The sequence below is a fragment of the Euleptes europaea genome, chromosome 4 (assembly GCF_029931775.1).
Source record: "Euleptes europaea isolate rEulEur1 chromosome 4, rEulEur1.hap1, whole genome shotgun sequence".
In the NCBI taxonomy this organism is placed as follows: Eukaryota; Metazoa; Chordata; class Lepidosauria; order Squamata; family Sphaerodactylidae; genus Euleptes; species Euleptes europaea.
The window spans coordinates 51,995,660-52,013,196 of record NC_079315.1 but is presented as its reverse complement, the minus strand read 5'-3'; the positions used below and the strand labels follow the sequence as shown (position 1 = coordinate 52,013,196).

Here is a 17,537-nt window from a genome sequence, read left to right as displayed (position 1 = left end):
CCCTTCATATTTTCTTTCTTCACTCACTTCATATTTTCCTTCTTCATCTAGCTCATATTCGCTATAAAGCAAGGGGACAGGTGCTGATAATATATTCTGGAATTCAGACTGCCTCACGAGCATTTGGAAGTAGAATATTTTAAATGATCTACTACTAAGACCAGAAGCACAGGTCAAATGATTTAAGAAGGCAATTGTTCAGATAGCTGGTTTGTAACTAGAATTCCCTGGTGAAGAGACACAAAGGCTGTGAATAAATAAAGCGTGTCATTAAACGTTTTCAAAGGTTGATGCGGTAATGGCTAAAGATACATTTGGGAACAGCATTTATCAGTTTAAAACAGCAAAATCCTAAGTATAAGTCTGCTTAGAGGTACTTACAAGTGCTATCCGGGGGGGGGGGGAGTAGATCCACGGCAAAAAAAATTTATTACCTTTAAAAAAAAATTAAAGGAAAATGCCTCATTGACTACAGTAAGGCTGCACCACCAATGAGGGGGCGTTCCTGGAGCAAAAGTGGTTTAGGAAGCTGCCTAAAGGCAGCTCTGCCCCAGGAACAATTCCCAGGACACCGGTGTGGGAAGCTGCACCAGTGGAATGCTGCCAGGAGGCAGCGCTGGCACCCTAGCCCTGCTCCATTGCACCAGTGTGGATGCCACCAGTGATGGTGTAAGTGCCCCTTATCCTGGGTTAAATGGGCACTTATGCCAGCATGGGGTCATGACAGCTCCTAAGGAGTCCCTCCCCCCCAGGATTGCTGCCTTAGTATATTAGTCTAAATCAAATAGGATTTTAAGTGGAAGCACTCATCTAAGGCCATAGTGTAGGAAGGTCACTGACTCAGCACAGAACGGTTATTGTCCAATATGGCATTATCTGACTGAACACATTTTATACTTTCTAAACATAAAGCCACCCATTAGAGTCAGTTACAATGTTCCAGCCAGCTATGTGGTAGGTAACTGAAGAATGACAACAATGTAGAAGTGGAAATGTGTCATTCTGAATTCTTTCTCAAAAGTGTCACTTGAGAAGAGTTTGGGTTTTCATTTAACAAAGAAGGGAAGGGAAGGGAAGGGAAGGGAAAAGAAAGATGGCAGGGCTGGATATAAATGTTGTACTAATACATATCATCCAACTAAAATGCTGTATGCTTTCCTTGGGAACTCTATTGCATGGTTTGCTAGTGATTTCTTAATTTTTAAATTATTGAAAAGATTAGCATTTTTATAGGAGTGTAATGCTATCAGACTACAAACAGTGTGGGTCCTTTGTTGATCTAACTAGCGTACTTACCGTATTTTTCGCTCCATAAGAGGTACTTTTTTCCTCCTCAAAAGTGAGGGGAAATGTCTGTGCGTCTTATGGAGTGAATGTGCACACAGAGCCAGCTGGGCGCGCTGCAATGACATGAGCCGGCTCTGTGCGCCCCGTTCCAGCGCGCCCAGCCGGCTCTGTGCGCCCCGCCTGCCTCCCAGCTGTCCGTCGGGGCGGGGAAAGCCAGCTCGTAGCGTTCCAGCATGAGCTGGCTTTCCCTGCCCCGACGGCCAGCTGGGAGGCGGGCAGGGTGCACAGAGCCGGCTCGCGGTGTTCCAGCGCGACGCGCATGCGCCCAGCCGTCCAGCTGAGAGGCGGGCGGGGCGTACAGAGCCGGCTCGCGTTGTTCCAGTGCGACGCACACGCGCCCAGCTGGCTCTGTGCGGCCCCGCCCGCCTCCCAGCTGGCCGTCGGGGCGGGGAACGCTGGCTCGCGCCGTCCCGACATGCACGCGCCCAGCCCTAATTGGATGGCATCAACCCGAGGCAGTTAAGTAGAATTCCAATCAGTGGGTTGTATCTAAAGAACCCCCCAGCAGAGTTCCTCCTGAAATACAACTTTCCTTATTCTCCCTTACTGTTGCAAACCAATACACTCTCCAAAATGCTGTCCTCAGGGTTCAGAGGATTCCCAGAAACAGTGCTGGACATGATACAGCAATCTGCAGTAGTAGTAGGAATTGGCCAAAATGGCTCACACTTCTCTTCTGGGGACAAGAGTTAGACCCAACCTGTGTTGAGAAATCTGAGGTTGTGGTGTGGGTAGAGATGCCTGTTAACCAGTACTTTAATTAAAATGGAATATGTCAAAATTCCACCTGTTTGAGTCATTCTCTCCAACCTAACATCTGGTAGGAACCTTGACACAGGTTTACCCTTGGTTCAAATTTATTCAGATTACTCCCTCCCCCCATACCTTCTTTTTCTGGAAGGGGTTTAAGACTGCTTGGATATTATACTCACTTCATCCTTTGGCCATGAATGCAGTACTTTTTCTGTAGTGGAAGGTTATCAAGTTTAAGCCTGTCTAAGCATTATACCCCTCTTCAATTCTAAAGGGTTAGTGCTGAAGCCCGAATCACAGAGCTTGTGGGAAGGTGAGGGCAGGGGCCTTACAAAGCCTTTTCACTGGTAAGTAGAAGGTGGAATGCAAATACATTTCTTTCTGAATTTTATGTAAGGAAATGTGCTACAGGCTATCTTCAAAGAAAAAACTGAAAATTCTGTGGTGGCGAGGTATATAATGACAGACAAGGCATCCACTAGTTCTCCTGTAGTCCTGGACAACCTGGTCAAAACCAGTGACTAGTTGGACCAGTTTTCTGGGCCAATATGGAAAAGTTTATGTGATTTCTGCTACTCCACCTTTAGTATACATCCATGATTTTTAACAGTTCTGATATTAAAATTATTGACAATATAATAGTTTAAAGCACTTTTACTAGGTATTTAAAGTATATAATAATTTCAGAGAGTAGCTATGTTGGTCTGCAGTAGAACAGTTAGATTTGAGTCCAGAAGCACCTTAGAGACCAACAAGATTTTCAGGGTATGAGCCTTCAAGAGTCAAAGGTATCTTTGTCAGACAAGAATAGGAATTACTACTCCTGGGCATCCCTACCCCTGGGCATTTCTACTTACGTCTGATGAAGGGAGCTTTGACTCTTGAAAGCTTATACTCTGAAAATCTTGTTGGTCTTTAAGGTGCTACTGGATTTGAATCAAAGTATTTCATGTACGTTATTTCAATAATCCTTATAACAACCTTCTAAAGTAAGCAGTATATTCACATAATTCAGATGGAAGACTCAGGATTAAGGCATCTTTCCTAAAATGGTCGAGTGGCATCACAGGCTGACATGACATTTGCACTAGGTCCCTCTGCCTACTCATAGCTCTTTCATGGCAATATCAGCTAGGTGGTGAGACTTAGAGTGCAATCCTGAAGGGGCGGGCAGTACTGCGCAGGAACTGGTATGACCCCTACTGCGGCGTACATGCCACTTGCACCTTGGGGGAGAGGGACAGAAGTGTGGGGCTTGGGTGCCGGGACAGCCTCCTGGGAGAGTTCTAATGGCACAACACCCTGCACCAGCACCCAGGAGGTGTTCCCCAGGGGAAGGAGCCACCTCTACACCGCTTCCTAAGCCCTTTTGGGCCGGGAATGCCCCCTCTGCCCTTACTTGAGTTTACGCCACTGTAAATGGTGGCATAGCCCCATGGAATGCTATGGAGTGGTTCCATGGGGTTTGCAGGTAAGGGCAGGATTTTTGCTTCAGCTGGCGGGGGAGGGGTCTGGAATCAGCTCTGGAGGCAGCATAGCTGCATCACCTCTGGGCGCCACTTAATCACCCCCTTCCCCTCAGGAATGGGGAGGATACATGGATATTGAACAAGATACCTACAATAAAAATACACTAAAAATACCAGCTATATACAGTACTTATTTTGAGCATTTTTAACTGGACCAAGAATACATTTTCAAGTCACTAATTTCCTTTTTCTAAGAAAGTTTGACACTGGATGCCCTGCTGGGGACTACTTAGAAATTCTTATGGCCCAAATTCATCAAACTATTTATTTATTATTCTTTCATCTGAAAATAGACTTGTCAAGAGGTTACACAAGTTAAAAGCAGACATTCTGGTAAATAATTACCGTATTGCTGTACAAATTCCACTATTAGCAAGACACAATGGGGCAGCATTTGCTTTGTTTCTTACACTGTCCTGCTTTCTTTGAGACTTAGTGGGATTTTCTAGAAGTATATTGTGGTATCATAACAATGAAACTCAAGGTAGGAATAATACTTCTGGATTTTCTAGTGATGAGCTTATGTTCAGTCAACATGACCACACAGATTAGTATAACCATAACAAGTACAATATTTAGACATAAAGACCATTAGACCAGGGATGGGGAACCTCAGGCCCGGGGGCTGCATACGGCCCCCGAGGACATTTTTTGTGGCCCTCGGGAGCTCCGGGGCCCTGCCGCAGAGGCGCAGCACAGAGCAGCCCTCCCTGAGGGTGTTCCTGGGGCCACGGCTTGCAGGGGCGCTGCAGCACCCTTTGGACTGCCTCTTGCCGACTGACGGCTGTTGGTCGGCGAGAGGAGGGGGAGGGACGCTTCCCCCAAGGCTGCCCCCTATAGCCGCAGCATGCAGGAACGCCAGGGAACACTGTAAGCCCCTCTTGCTGCCTGTCGGCTGTTGAGCAGTGAGAGGGATGGGGGGAAAGAGGCCCATGGCTACTGGCGGCAGAGCATGCACGCAGGAGCCGATCGGGCTTCGGGGGGCCTTTTGTGGACTCTGGGGGGGAGGGCATGGAGCCTGGGGCAAGGTCACGTGGGGCCGGCGTGTGTGTGTGTGTGTGGGGGGGGGAAGGCTTTTCTCTCTCCCTCTCTTTCTGTCTCTTTCTTTGTCCGTCTCCCTCCGTCCTTTTCTTTTCCCCCCTCTTTCCATTTCTTTCTCCCTCTCTCCCTTTTCCTCTTTCTCTGTTTTCCTTCCTTCCTCCCTTGCCGATCGACCGCGGGCTGCGCCCCCCTGGCGCCTCGTTTGCTCGGGCCCACCGCTGGCTGCCCTCCTGCCTGGGAGGGAGGAAGGACCGGGGGCGCCCTCCAGGCCTACTCTGCATGGCCTCCCCTGGGGTTGCCAACCTCCAGGTGGTGGCCGGAGGCCTGACAACCCTAGCCTCTCCACACCCCCACCGGGAGATCTACACCTGGTATGGCCCCCGAATAATATTATAAATGTGCAAATGGCCCTTGGCAGGAAAAAGGTTCCCCACCCCTGCATTAGACTGACTTTTAAAAAAGTTTTTAAAGATATTGACACAAACATAACCTTTAAATGTTTAAGTATATACAATTTCTTTTGAACGTTTTCCTTCTAGATAAATGGCTCCTAAAACAATTTCTACATTCAGAAAATATTAACCTGCTTTTGTTATTCTAAAACTGCCATTTAGACTTATGCTGTAGTTTCCCTGTACTACTGTTGTTAGTATCAGTCCCTATTGATGCCTGAACACATGCAGGCAAAAGCTGAAATTCCATACCAGTACTTTACAGCAGACAAAGATCAATAGTTTTGATGCCTCTGAAACTGGAAGAAAAAAAGGGTGCTCTCTAGCTTTAGTAAGACAGTGGGTCTTCAGTATAAAATGGTGTTTAAGGAAGAATAACAGGCTGAGAAGCAGACAGAAGAGAACCATGCTCCAGTTGGGCCAACATTTTGTAGTTGTCAGAGATGCATTATAAATAATCTTGGATACTAATTGATTACATCAAGAAGAAGAAGAAGAAGAGTTGATTTTTATATGCTGACTTTCCTGAAAGGATGCAATTTACAAATAGGTAAAATTTGGCAGATAAATATTTTAGAAGCTAGCTTATTTGCCTCTTTAGATATGGGATTTTATTGATATATTTTATTTTGTGGACTCTTTGTCTGACTGATACTGTTTTTATTACAAATTTATCTTACTTCTGATTAGATGTGTTCTATTTTTTGGTCAAATGACCGTAAAATAAAACTGACTGACTGACAGACTATGCCGACTTTCTCTACCAGTTAAGGGAGACTCAAACCGGCTTACAATCACCTTCCCCTCCCCTCCCCACAACAGACACCCTGTGAGATAGGGGGGACTGAGAGAGCTCTAACAGAGCTGTGACTAGCCCAAGGTCACCCAGCTGGCTTCATGTGTAGGAGTGGGGAAACAAATCCAGTTCACCAGATTAGCTTCCACCACTCATGTGGAGGAGTGGGGAATCAAACCCGGTTCTCCAGATCAGAGTCCACTGCTCCAAACCACTGCTCTTAACCACTACACCATGCTGGCTATCAGTATGACTGATCGTGAGCAACTGTAAAATAAAAGTTTGAGAGACACTGGCTATAACTAGTTGAGTTACAATAATACTTGGGATTCATTTGACTAATGGGCATTTAATGAGGATTGTTAGTTAAGCAGTTGTACAGAATACCAACAGTCTTTTTCTACCCGATTCGTAACCTCCCATGGATCAAGCAAAAGGTAAAGAATACCAATATTTTTTGTTCATTTATCTTTTATTATTGTACAGTCCAATAGCTACATTCCTGCCTTCTCTGTGTTTTCTGACTTACAATCAGTAGGAGTAACTATTCTAAGGCACAGCGTTGCTATGCAAGCAAGTCCACTGAAAAGGCACGCTGACCCACTTTTAAGTGCCAGCTCTCACTGACCCTTTGTTGAGCAAAAGCCTCCTTCAGGTTTTGTTTTTTCCCCTCCTGAGTTTTTCTATATCTGAAGAAATAGGCCTCCTCTCTCTTCTACGCTTTCCTTTTTATCTAGTAGTCATGGAGGAAAAGCAGATCCCACCCTGCCCCATGCTTCAATCTGTGTTAGTACTTTTTAGAAGCCTATTCCCCTTAGCTTCTCATATACACCTTCTTATGAACATGCCATAGAAGAAATATGGTTTCTTCAGGAGAATGATAGCACATTTTCATAAGGGACTGTCTGATCATAGTAATTCATTTTATGAAGAATGGGTCTTTAATTGTTACTCTTGGCTGAAGTTGAGAACAATAGTGAAATATTACACTAAATATTGCCACGTGCAACAGTAAAATACTGTTCCATTCCTGCCAGCAGCTGTGTTCAAGTCCCCCCTCCCTGCACGAAGCTCAGAGTTGGATGTTGTTATTTAATCTAAATCATTTGCTTTTCCTTCATCCAAAACTAACAAGAGATTTTTAAAAAGCTGGAGTTTTATTAGAACCATTTGCTCAGCTTACATTGCCAAAATAATTTACTAAAAACTATCCTTTTATTTGGGTTAAAGTTGATTCCTCATTTCCCCAGTGGAGAGGATTATTTTATTTTCCCCCCTTTTCAGGTCCAATATTGTCTGGTCACATTTTATTCCTGGTTTCCAGCCCTGTCTGCTTTCATCCATGGCAGGCTGGAGATGCTCCTGAGGTGCTGGCATTCGCTGCATGAACCCCAAACTGGGGGCTTAAACAGAAGATGTAGGACTCTAGAAGAGCATATAAATATTGCAATATATCATATATTATAGTCATGTGTAATCACTGGGTTGGATCCCGAATCTGAAAGTGCTGATGGTCGCAGATCTTTCCCGTGCTCCCATCCCCCCGCTAGTCCTATGCTAGCCTGGGAAAGTTGATTCCTGAGATCTTTCCTGCTTCTTCCATTATGCTGATTGGAGGAGTGGGCAATTTCACCCTCTTCTCAGTGCAGTGCTGCCTGAACCTGCATGGCTACTTGCCCACATTGTTCCCATGACTCCAGGAATTAAGTTTGCTGAATGGGCTTCTCCTTGATCCTTGCATTTAGAGGTCACGAAATCAAATCCACTGATAACTTTAGTACATAACTGAATATTTTTCAGGAATTACTGCTGATGGAAAGTATTACAAATACATCATTCAGAATATTAGCAATCCACAGCATGTTTTATGCCATTTACCCAAAGGAAAGATTAAGACAACAGACAATATGGTGCACAAAGAGACACATTTTGACTAATTACTATTTTCTGCCATTATCAATTGTTCTCTGTATCTTTTTGTTAATGGTAGTCAGCCAGCAAGATAGATGAGGGGTGAAAACTTTGTCTAGAGAAAAGTATCAAGTATGCTAACCTGATTTTATGTATGTATATGTGTTTATACACACACACACACAATAATGTTTAATTACATGTCTTTCTCCTAAACAGAACAGGTCAATACTCAGAAGAGACTGATCTCTATACCCAGCTTCCTCTTCTGCCTGCTGAAGACATGAATAAGCAAGTCTCTTATCTTGCCCCACAGAAGACAAGGCTGGGCATTGTCAAAAATGTATCTTCCCCAAATTTGGGAGTATTTCAGTTTCTGGTGGGGAAGGGAGAAGAGACAGCTGGAGCTCCACAGCAGACAATAGACGTAGGAATCCTCTGCTTAGGATGTCACTACTACACACACAATAACATTTCAGAGAAACAAGTCCCACTGAATTAAAAGAAATTAACTTCCATGTACTAGTTGTTAGGATGATAGCTTTTTAAAAAGTAATTGCACAGCCTAGAAGTAAGCCTCATTGAATAATGTGAGATTTGTTCATAAATATGCACTGGTAATATTGTAGTGAAAATACTCTAATATTGCACTGAGAATATTATAAACACATTGCTCTATAAAGCAGATTTAAAATCAAATTTGTTTTTCCCAGAACAAGAGCTGTCTGGTTATTTTGCTTCAAAGAACAATTAATATTAATCTCCATGAAATTTTCCAAAGTGGCTCTTTTAATCTTACCCAAGGGTACAGGTATACATAAATGGCAGGTGACCACAAAGGGGCAAAGAAATCCTAAAGACTTGACATTCTAGCTGTGCTTATTTTGTTAATGAGTAAAGACAGAAGCTACATAAACTTTAGAGGGCAGGCAAAACATTTTAAGCATTTTTCTTTCTTCAAAAGGTAAAAAAAAATGTTTGGCCTGTAGAAACGAATAGGAAAGGAAATTCTTACCCTTGTAACCAGCAGCATTGGTTTTCCAGTCATTAGCAATCAGATGTCCTGCCCGTGAAGTCCTTACAATGATATGCTGTACATCTCTCCATGTCAGTAATCGACTAGAGAAAGACAATGAAAACCAGTCATTTTATGAAAAGGAACAAGGGGAAGAGTGAGTCTTGAAGCAAAAAGGGGAAATAATTGCCAAAGTATTCAAAACAAACGAGCACAGTCTGTTAATATGTTTCAGTTTCACATGTTCAAGACAGAGAATGCTTTAACAAGCGGGAAGTGCTTCATATTCAAAACATTCATCACAGTTCTTTTAAGTGGCTTAAAAGTGATTTATATTATCTAGAGAAAATGATATACATGCACACATTTCTAAACATAGTTTATCATTTTTCACCAATACATGCTTGCTCACATTGGGGTGCATCCAGCAATTACTCAGCAGATTGCACTGGAGGTTGCAGATCCTTCCTACATTTCTCTTCCCCCAGCAGTCCTTTCTGACCCCAGGAAAGTACCAGAAACCTCCCATGCTGTCAGGAGGTTGCCATGAGAAAAGGGAAGAGGATGAAGTCACCTTTCCTGCCTCTTCTATCAATGCAGTTACAGGCAAAGAGGTGTGATTTCATCCCATTCCCTCTTCCCACTGTAGCCCCCTGGACTGACATGAGTATTAGTCCCCACATGTCCTACAGCCCTGGCAATCAGTGTTTAAGAGCTGTGCTTCTGATGTTACAATCTAACCTAAGCATTTTCTGGCCTTTTGAAAACAGTCATAGGGACTAAGGTGAGATTATAATCTGATACTCAGAACTGAGTCCTGAATGGATACCATTATTGTTTTCTATGATTTAGACTTCAAGAGAAATATCTTATGTTGTATGTCAACCTGGCATGTAGACTTGAAGTCTAGGACTAGGTTGGAGTAAAATCCCATGGTGCTGAAGTTTCCCCAGATCCCCTAATCTGCCTCAGGTAGTGCTCCTATGTCTTCCTGGAACCTATCGGGTTTCTTCTCTAACAACTCTGAGCCTGAGTCAGCGGGGCTCACAAAACATTCTTCTTTAGGTAACAAAGGAGATGCTGATTGTCTATGTATCCTTGGGAACAGTTGGGTATGCAGCACAGCAAACTGATATTTGAGTGGGAAATATGAAAGAATCATGGATATCTCCTTGTGAATTAAAATGCTTTCAGTTCATGCAAAGGATCCTTAGGAGCCAATTCACTGATTCCAACTCAATCTCTTTTTTAATACATTTAAATAGGAGTCTGGCAGTTTCCCATGGAATGCCATTAATCCAAATATTACAGCTTGCACAACACAAAGACACCCCTCCCCCCAAAAAATATATTTGAATTAACAGGCGTCTGATCAAAGGTGGTTTTTTTTTACTTGTTTGAATTAAAAATCAAGAAAATTAAAATGATCTCATTTATGTAGCAACATTCATTACCGTGTAGCAGAATTCATTTGTGGCACATACACAATTATTTTATATATGTGGAAAAGTTATTGAGTCAATCCATCTCTTGTTGGGTCTTCCTCTTTTCCTGCTGCCCTCAACTTTTCCTAGCACGACTGTCTTTTCTAGTGACTCTTGCCTTCTCATAATGTGACCAAAATATGATTGGCTCAGTTTAGTCATTTTAGCTTCTAGGGTCAGTTTAGGCTTGATTTGAGCTATAACCCACTGATATGGTTTTTTTGGCAGTACATGGTATCCATAACACTCTCCTCCAACACCACATTTCAAAGGAGTCTACTTTCTTCCTGTCAGCTTTCTTCATTGTCCAGCTTTCACACCCATACATAGTAATAGGGAACACGATGGCATGAATTAACCTAATCTTGGTGGCCTGTGACAAATCCTTACACTTCCAAATCTTTTCTAGCTCCTTCATGGCTGCCCTTCCCAGTCTCAATCTCCTTCTGATTTCTTGGCTGCAGTCTCCCTTTGGGTTGATGATGGAGCCAAGGAATAGAAAGTCTTGAACAATTTCAATTTCCTCATTGTCAATCTTAAAGTTGTGTAATTCTCCTGTAGTCATTACTTTTGATGTTCAGCTGTAGTCCTGCTTTGGCACTTTCTCTTTTGACTTTCAGCAGTAGTCGTTTCAAATCTTCGCTATTTTCTGCCATTAATGTAGTATCATCCGCATATCTCAAATTGTTAATGTTCCTCCCTCCAATTTTCACTCCACCTTCATCTAAATCTAATCCAGCTTTCCTAACTATATGTCCTGCATATAGATTGAAGAGATAGGGAGATAAAATACATCCTTGTCTAACACCTTTGCCAATTGAAAACCATTCTGTTTCTCCATATTCTGTTCTAACTGTGGCCTCTTGTCCAGATAACAGGTTGCGCATCAGATGTAGTGGCACAACCATTTCCTTTAAAACCAGCCATAGCTTTTCGTGATTTACACAGTCAAAAGCTTTGATGTAATCTATGAAACGCAAGCTGATTTTCTTCTGAAATTATCTTGTACGCTCCAGTATCCAACATATATTTGCAATATGATCTCTAGTGCCTCTTCCTTTTCTGAATCCAGCTTGAACATCAGGCATTTCTTGTTCCATATATGGTAACAGCCTTTGCTGTAAGATTTTGAGCATCACTTTACTTGCGTGAGAAATTAATGCAATGGTCCGATAGTTGCTGCAATCGTTGACATCACCTTTCTTGGGAACTGGAATGTAAATGGATCATTTTCAGTCTGTGGGCCATTGTTTTGTTTTCCATATCTGTTTGCATATTCTTGTCAAGATTTTGATAGACTCCGTTTCTGTGGCTTGGAATAGCTCTATTGATATCCCATCTGCTCCTGGTGATTTGTTTCTCCCTATTGCTCTCAGTGCAGCTCTCACTTAACTTTCTAAAACTGTAGGTTCTTCTTCAAAAGTTTGTTCTTGGACGGAATCTGTCATCCTTTCATGTCTTCTGTATAATTCTTCAGTGTATTGTTCCCACCTTTTCTGTATTTTGTCCTGTTCAGTTAATGTATTTCCATGCTGATCATTCAGCATGCCTAACCGTGCTTAAAATTTCCCTTTGATTTCTTGGATATTGTGGAACAGATCTCTTGTTCTTCCTTTTTTGTTGTTTTCATCTATTTCTTTACACTGGTTGTTATAATAGTTCTCTTTGTCTCTACGTGCGAGTCGCTTGAACATTACACTTATATTTTTGACTCTGTTTCTGTTACCTTCTACTTTTGCTTCTCGTCTATCTTTGGCGATTTTAAGTTTTCTCAGGCATCCATCGAGGCTTTTCATTTCTTTTGGCTACAGGAATAGTCTTTGCACATTCTTCCTTGATAATATCTCTAGTTTCCACCCATAGTTTTTCTGGTTTACATTCACTTGAACTCAGTAAGGCAAATCTGTTCTTTACATGGTCTTTAAACTCTTCAGGAAAATTGCTTAGATTGTATTTTGGTGCTATGAATGTTTTGGTGTTTTTCTTAAGCTTATCTTGTTTTTCGATATTAACAATTCATGATCAGTACCACAGTCAGCTCCTAGTCTTGTTTTTGCCAAATTATGTAATCTATTTGGTTTCTATACTGGCCATCCGGTGATGTCCATGTATGCAATCATCTATTTGGTTGCCTGAAACTTGTGATTACAATGAACAAATTGTTCTCTTCACAGAATTCTATGAGTCGTTCTCCTGCTTCATTCCGTGCTCCTAGCCCAAACTGCCAACAACATTTGGTTCTGCTTTGTTTCCTACTTTTGCATTCTAGTCACCTATGATTGTCAGCATATCTTGTTTAGGTGTGTGATCAGTTTCTTCCTGAACACTTGCATAAAAACTTTCCATTTCTTCCACAGCATCTGTAGTTGGGGAATAAACTTGAATGATGCTTATGTTGATAGGCTTTCCCTGAAGTCTGATTGATATTATTCGGTCAGACTTTGCATTATAGCTCCTGACTTCCTTTGCTACATCTTGCCTCACTCTTAAAGCAACTCCGTTTCTTCTGCTTTTGTCATTCACTTTGTGTTTTCTGATTGAAAATGTCCTAATCCAATCCACTTTAGTTCACTTACTCCCAGGATTGAAATGTTCAAATGTTCCATTTCTTGTTTTACAATTTCAAGCTTACCTTGATTCATGCTTCTCACATTCCATGTTCCTATTACATGCATAGAACAGCTTTGGACTTTCCTTTTGCATCCATTCACGTCAACCACTGAACGTCCTTTTGGCTTTAGTCCAATTGCATCATTAAGAACAGTGCTATTCGTAATTGTCCTCTGCTCTACCCCAGTAGCTGATTGAGTGCCATCCGACCTGGGGGTCCCATCTTCCAGCACTATATCTTTTTCTGTTTTGGATTGTCTCATCATAGGGTTTTTAAGGTAAAGGTTGGTCAGAAGGGGTTTACCAGTGCCTTCTTCTGTGCAGTACTAACCAGGGTTAGCTGTAGTGGCACTGCCGTTGTCTACAAAAGATCCTCCGCCAGTGTCACCTTTCACTACTGCTGCTGCCCAGTAGCTAACCTTCAAGGATTCCTCTGCCCCATCAGCTTTGGAACTGCCTGTTCTCTTCTGTGGATGTGGCCATTGATCCCTTAAGGAGGCAGTGAATGCATCTTTGTCTGGTGTCTCAGCTGAGACCATTATGTCTTGAGTGACTCTGCTATGAGTTTAGTCTCTTGATAGAGTCTAGACCCCTTATGGTATTGCTCTCAGCTTCCCTGACACACACAAACCCCCTCACCACGTTAAGGTGTGCATCCAAAAGGGGGAAGTATTAAATTACTATTCATAATATTAACAGACATAATTTGATTAATATCTTCACATTTCCTTAGTATTAACATAGGTGGAAATGCTACTTGATCTGTATACACACACACACACACACACACACACACACACATATATATAGACACACATATATATATATACACAAACACACATTACTGGATTTCAGAAAATGTAAATAGGCTGCCAGAGCTGCTATATATCTAACATTTTCAGATGAAGTCAAGCCTGGAGCAGCCTCAATGTCCAATTGCCTCTCTATGTCAGTCACCCTCTGCTTAATTTATGCTCTAGCATGCTCCAGTCCTAGATCCAGAAGACTTTGAAGGGAAAGACCCAATTTTGGGAGGGAGCTTAAAACCCCCTAAACCAGCTGGATTGAAAGTTATCTTGTAAGATTAGAAGGAATAAACCTTGAGGATTTAGACTGCCTCATAACCACTTACAGGTCGATAAAATACATATTCTGGCCTCAACTCTCACCATTCCAGTTTCTAATCTGATCCAAGCATTGGACACACATTTGGAAAATTGCAAAAGCATCCTTAGAAACTTTGACTGGACTCTCAAGAGGGTTAAATGAAGAAGATGGCGGTCCTAAGTATGATCCATAAACTACACACTTGACACTGAGAGACACTGTCCTTCAGTGTTACTACTCTGAAGATGCCTGCCACAGCTGCTGGCGAAACGTCAGGAAAGAAAATTCCAAGACCACGGTTACACAGCCCGGATAACCTACAAGAACTAATGAACTCTGACCGTGAAAGCCTTCGACAATATAATTGAGATAATGTTTAGCTTTGAACAGTGTAAGAAGCGCAGGCATTAAAAAGCCCCCTTTGGATCTATGAAATTTTAATATGCTAGTTGCTGATCTTGCATCGGAAGCTGCCATCATACTATGATGTACCGTTTTTGCACCTAAAGCCTGCAGCACAACCCCGAGATATTTGAAATTAGAGACTTGTTCTATCTTATTCCCCTGCCATTTCCAGCATCTTATCTTAGGACTTGTCCCGAAGGTAAGTATCTTGGCTTTTTGATAATTGATTGTGAACTGTTCCATTTCACAATAAAGATTCAAAGTATTACAGGATGAAAAAGCAAGAGGAGGCCTGGCCTTACTGAACTTGAAATTATATTATCAGGTTGCAGGCCTAGTATGGATCTCAGATTGAATTAAAGACCCAGAAGAGAAATTAATAAAGTTGGAGAAAGCTAACATGAAAGAAGGACTACATTATCATCTTTGGATGAAAAAAAGGTCTAGAGTCTCAACAAGGCAAGATACACAACATACATAAGGCCTATTGACCTCATGGATAAAAAACAAAATATGGATTAGCCCAACTCTGTCACCATTAAAGTCTCCACTTGAAGCCTACTATGACAGCCCAAAGAGAAAACGTAATGATTATATAACATACCAGGATATGATTAATATACAGGGAGAAATTAAAACTTGGCAGACAATGAAAGAAGAGAAAAAATTAAAATGGCTCACATATTGTCAAATGGTTTCAAGGCTAAGAAAAGATTGCTTAGCTACTGGCAAAATGAGGGAAATGGTGGAATTTGAAAGTTTAATTATGAAAAATAAAGACCATCTTTTGGGTAAGATATACACGTTGTTACTTAAATATGATACCGAGTTGGAACAAGTTAAACCATGCATGGTAAAATGGATGAAGAATTTTGGAAAAGAGATTACAATGCAACAATGGGAGCAGTTATGGACTAAAGCAATCACATTGACAGCAAGCCAAGCACTGAGAGAGAATTGGTATAAAATGCTCTTTTGCTTTGGACTCCAAAACTATGCTGTTAGGAATTTTACCATCAGTCATTGAAAAAGCTATGGAAGGACTGTTTAGGTACATGACCACTGCCATAAAATGGAAAACAGAAGATAGTCCAGATATAGAAGAGGGGAAGGACAAGATAGTGGAGTTTGCAGTTATGGCAAAGTTGACAAGCTATGTGAATAGACAACCCAGTGAAGATTTCCCAAAACTCTTCAAATTATATACAGCATATGTTTCTTAAAACTGAAATGAAAAAGTTTAGTTACATGGTTATACTAATCATACTAAGCAAAAAGTGTATAATGGAATTCAGTTATTGTTACTAACTAACAAGAGATTACAAACTAGACAACAGATTTAAGTTTAATTATTGAGTTAGTATAAAGTGATAAAGGGAGTGATCAAACAGTACATATTTAATGTGATTAAGCAATAGGAAAGATTATAGGGAAGACTATAAAATGAGGGGGAAATTGACTGCCCACCCAGGGAAAGCTTGTTGTTATCTAGTTGTAGAGTTCATGTCTGTAATGTATTGTTTATGTATTGTCTATGTATAGTTATGTCAAGTCAAGTTTATTGTACAAGGCCGTAGGCCTTATGTATTGTATGTTTGATTATGAAAGTGGAAAATAAAATATTTAATTATTAATAGCCCAGGGCCCAGCTGCAAACACTCAGCCTCCACGACCTTCATGGTCCTCCTCCCAGCCGAAGCCTTCACTCTGGTAAGACAGACACAAAACACAGGCTCCCACCAAACACAGGTTCCTACCATAAGCCAGAGATCCCGAACTTGGCTGGTGAGTTTCAAAATAACTTTGAAGTAGTCCCAAATAGACTCCAGCAGCTCGTTAGGAGGTAAAATAGAGTAAAAGGGGGGGGGAACCTGTGGGAGGACCTTTTAACAATACTGCTTCATATTGGCCATCTTGAATCATCCGCCCTAAAATATTTAATTTTAAAAAAAAGATAAAATGGAGGAAAGGATAATAATGTAAGCCACTTTGAGTTCAAAGTTGGGATATAAATGAATTAAATAAAAAATTTAAATAATGGAATAAGCTCCTGGCTGTCAAGGAATGAATCTATAGCCTGATATCGCTGATGGAGCTGACAAAAAGCAGAGAGGCCGGTAGACAAAACATCCATGATCCTGCAGGAAGTTCACATGGTGGCACCTACTCCACTGTCAGGAAGATTGAGGGTCACAAGGTGGGAGGGCTCAGGCCAAGGGGGAGGAAACAACCAATTTCTCAGGTGGTAAACTAATTTCAGCTCATGCCAGGAACACTCCTTTGGGGTTTGAGGGAGCGGCTCCTGAGAAGGAAGGAGAATATACAGAAGAAGCCCAACTATGCTGCACATTTGCACCAACATATTAGAAGATATAATCCTTTATTCCTGGATGAAAAATATAGATTAGGCAGGAGCCTCCAAGATACGTTTCTTAGAAATGCATTCAGTTCCACGTGCTGGACTAACTATGTGCACAATCCCAGTGATTATGGAATTCAATGTATGAACAAGCAGCAATGTCATAAAAAGTTTTTAGATGTTAGGCACTGGGAAACTTATTTTTACAAGCTGATCCTATACAAAAGAGAGGGGTTCCAACTGAACTGCAATGGAATGTGATTGTTGGAACTTAATATAAAAAGGCAGCAGAAAAACTTTTAAACTAACTCCTAGAGAAAGCTGGAGCTGAAGAGTATCTGCTTCAGGATCCCCTAAGGCAGGGGTGGGGAACCTTTTTTCCGCCAAGGGCCATTTGGATATTTATAACATCATTCGCGGGCCATCCAAAATTATCAACTTAAAAATTAGCTGACCAAGCCCCAAGCAGGCAGCTGCCCCAGATGACCCCCCCGGCATGGGCAAGCAGGCAGGCATCCAACTGGTGGCGCACTTGTCCACCTGGTGGCACAGGATGGTCTGTTGCACCAGCCGGGCGCCCCCCATTCTCCACCACTTCCACCCCCAGCCCTCTTGTAGTACAGAGGGAATGGGAAAGGGTTAACACAGTTCCTTGGGCGGTCCTAGCAGCTCCATAGCTAATGACTCTTCTGCAAGGGAGAAAAAGTGTTTCTTTTCTCAGCAAAACA

The 17,537-nt window shown here is 41.9% G+C and overlaps 1 protein-coding gene across 1 annotated transcript in view; it reads right to left on the bottom strand.

Annotated features, from left to right (window-relative positions):
- PCSK5 (proprotein convertase subtilisin/kexin type 5) overlaps positions 1–17,537 on the bottom strand; it is a 341,064-nt gene that overhangs the window by 128,824 nt on the left and 194,703 nt on the right. Inside the window, exon 10 of the mRNA XM_056848984.1 lies at positions 8,845–8,948. Coding sequence (XP_056704962.1) covers positions 8,845–8,948 — 104 coding nt within the window. The remainder of the gene's footprint in view (positions 1–8,844; positions 8,949–17,537) is intronic.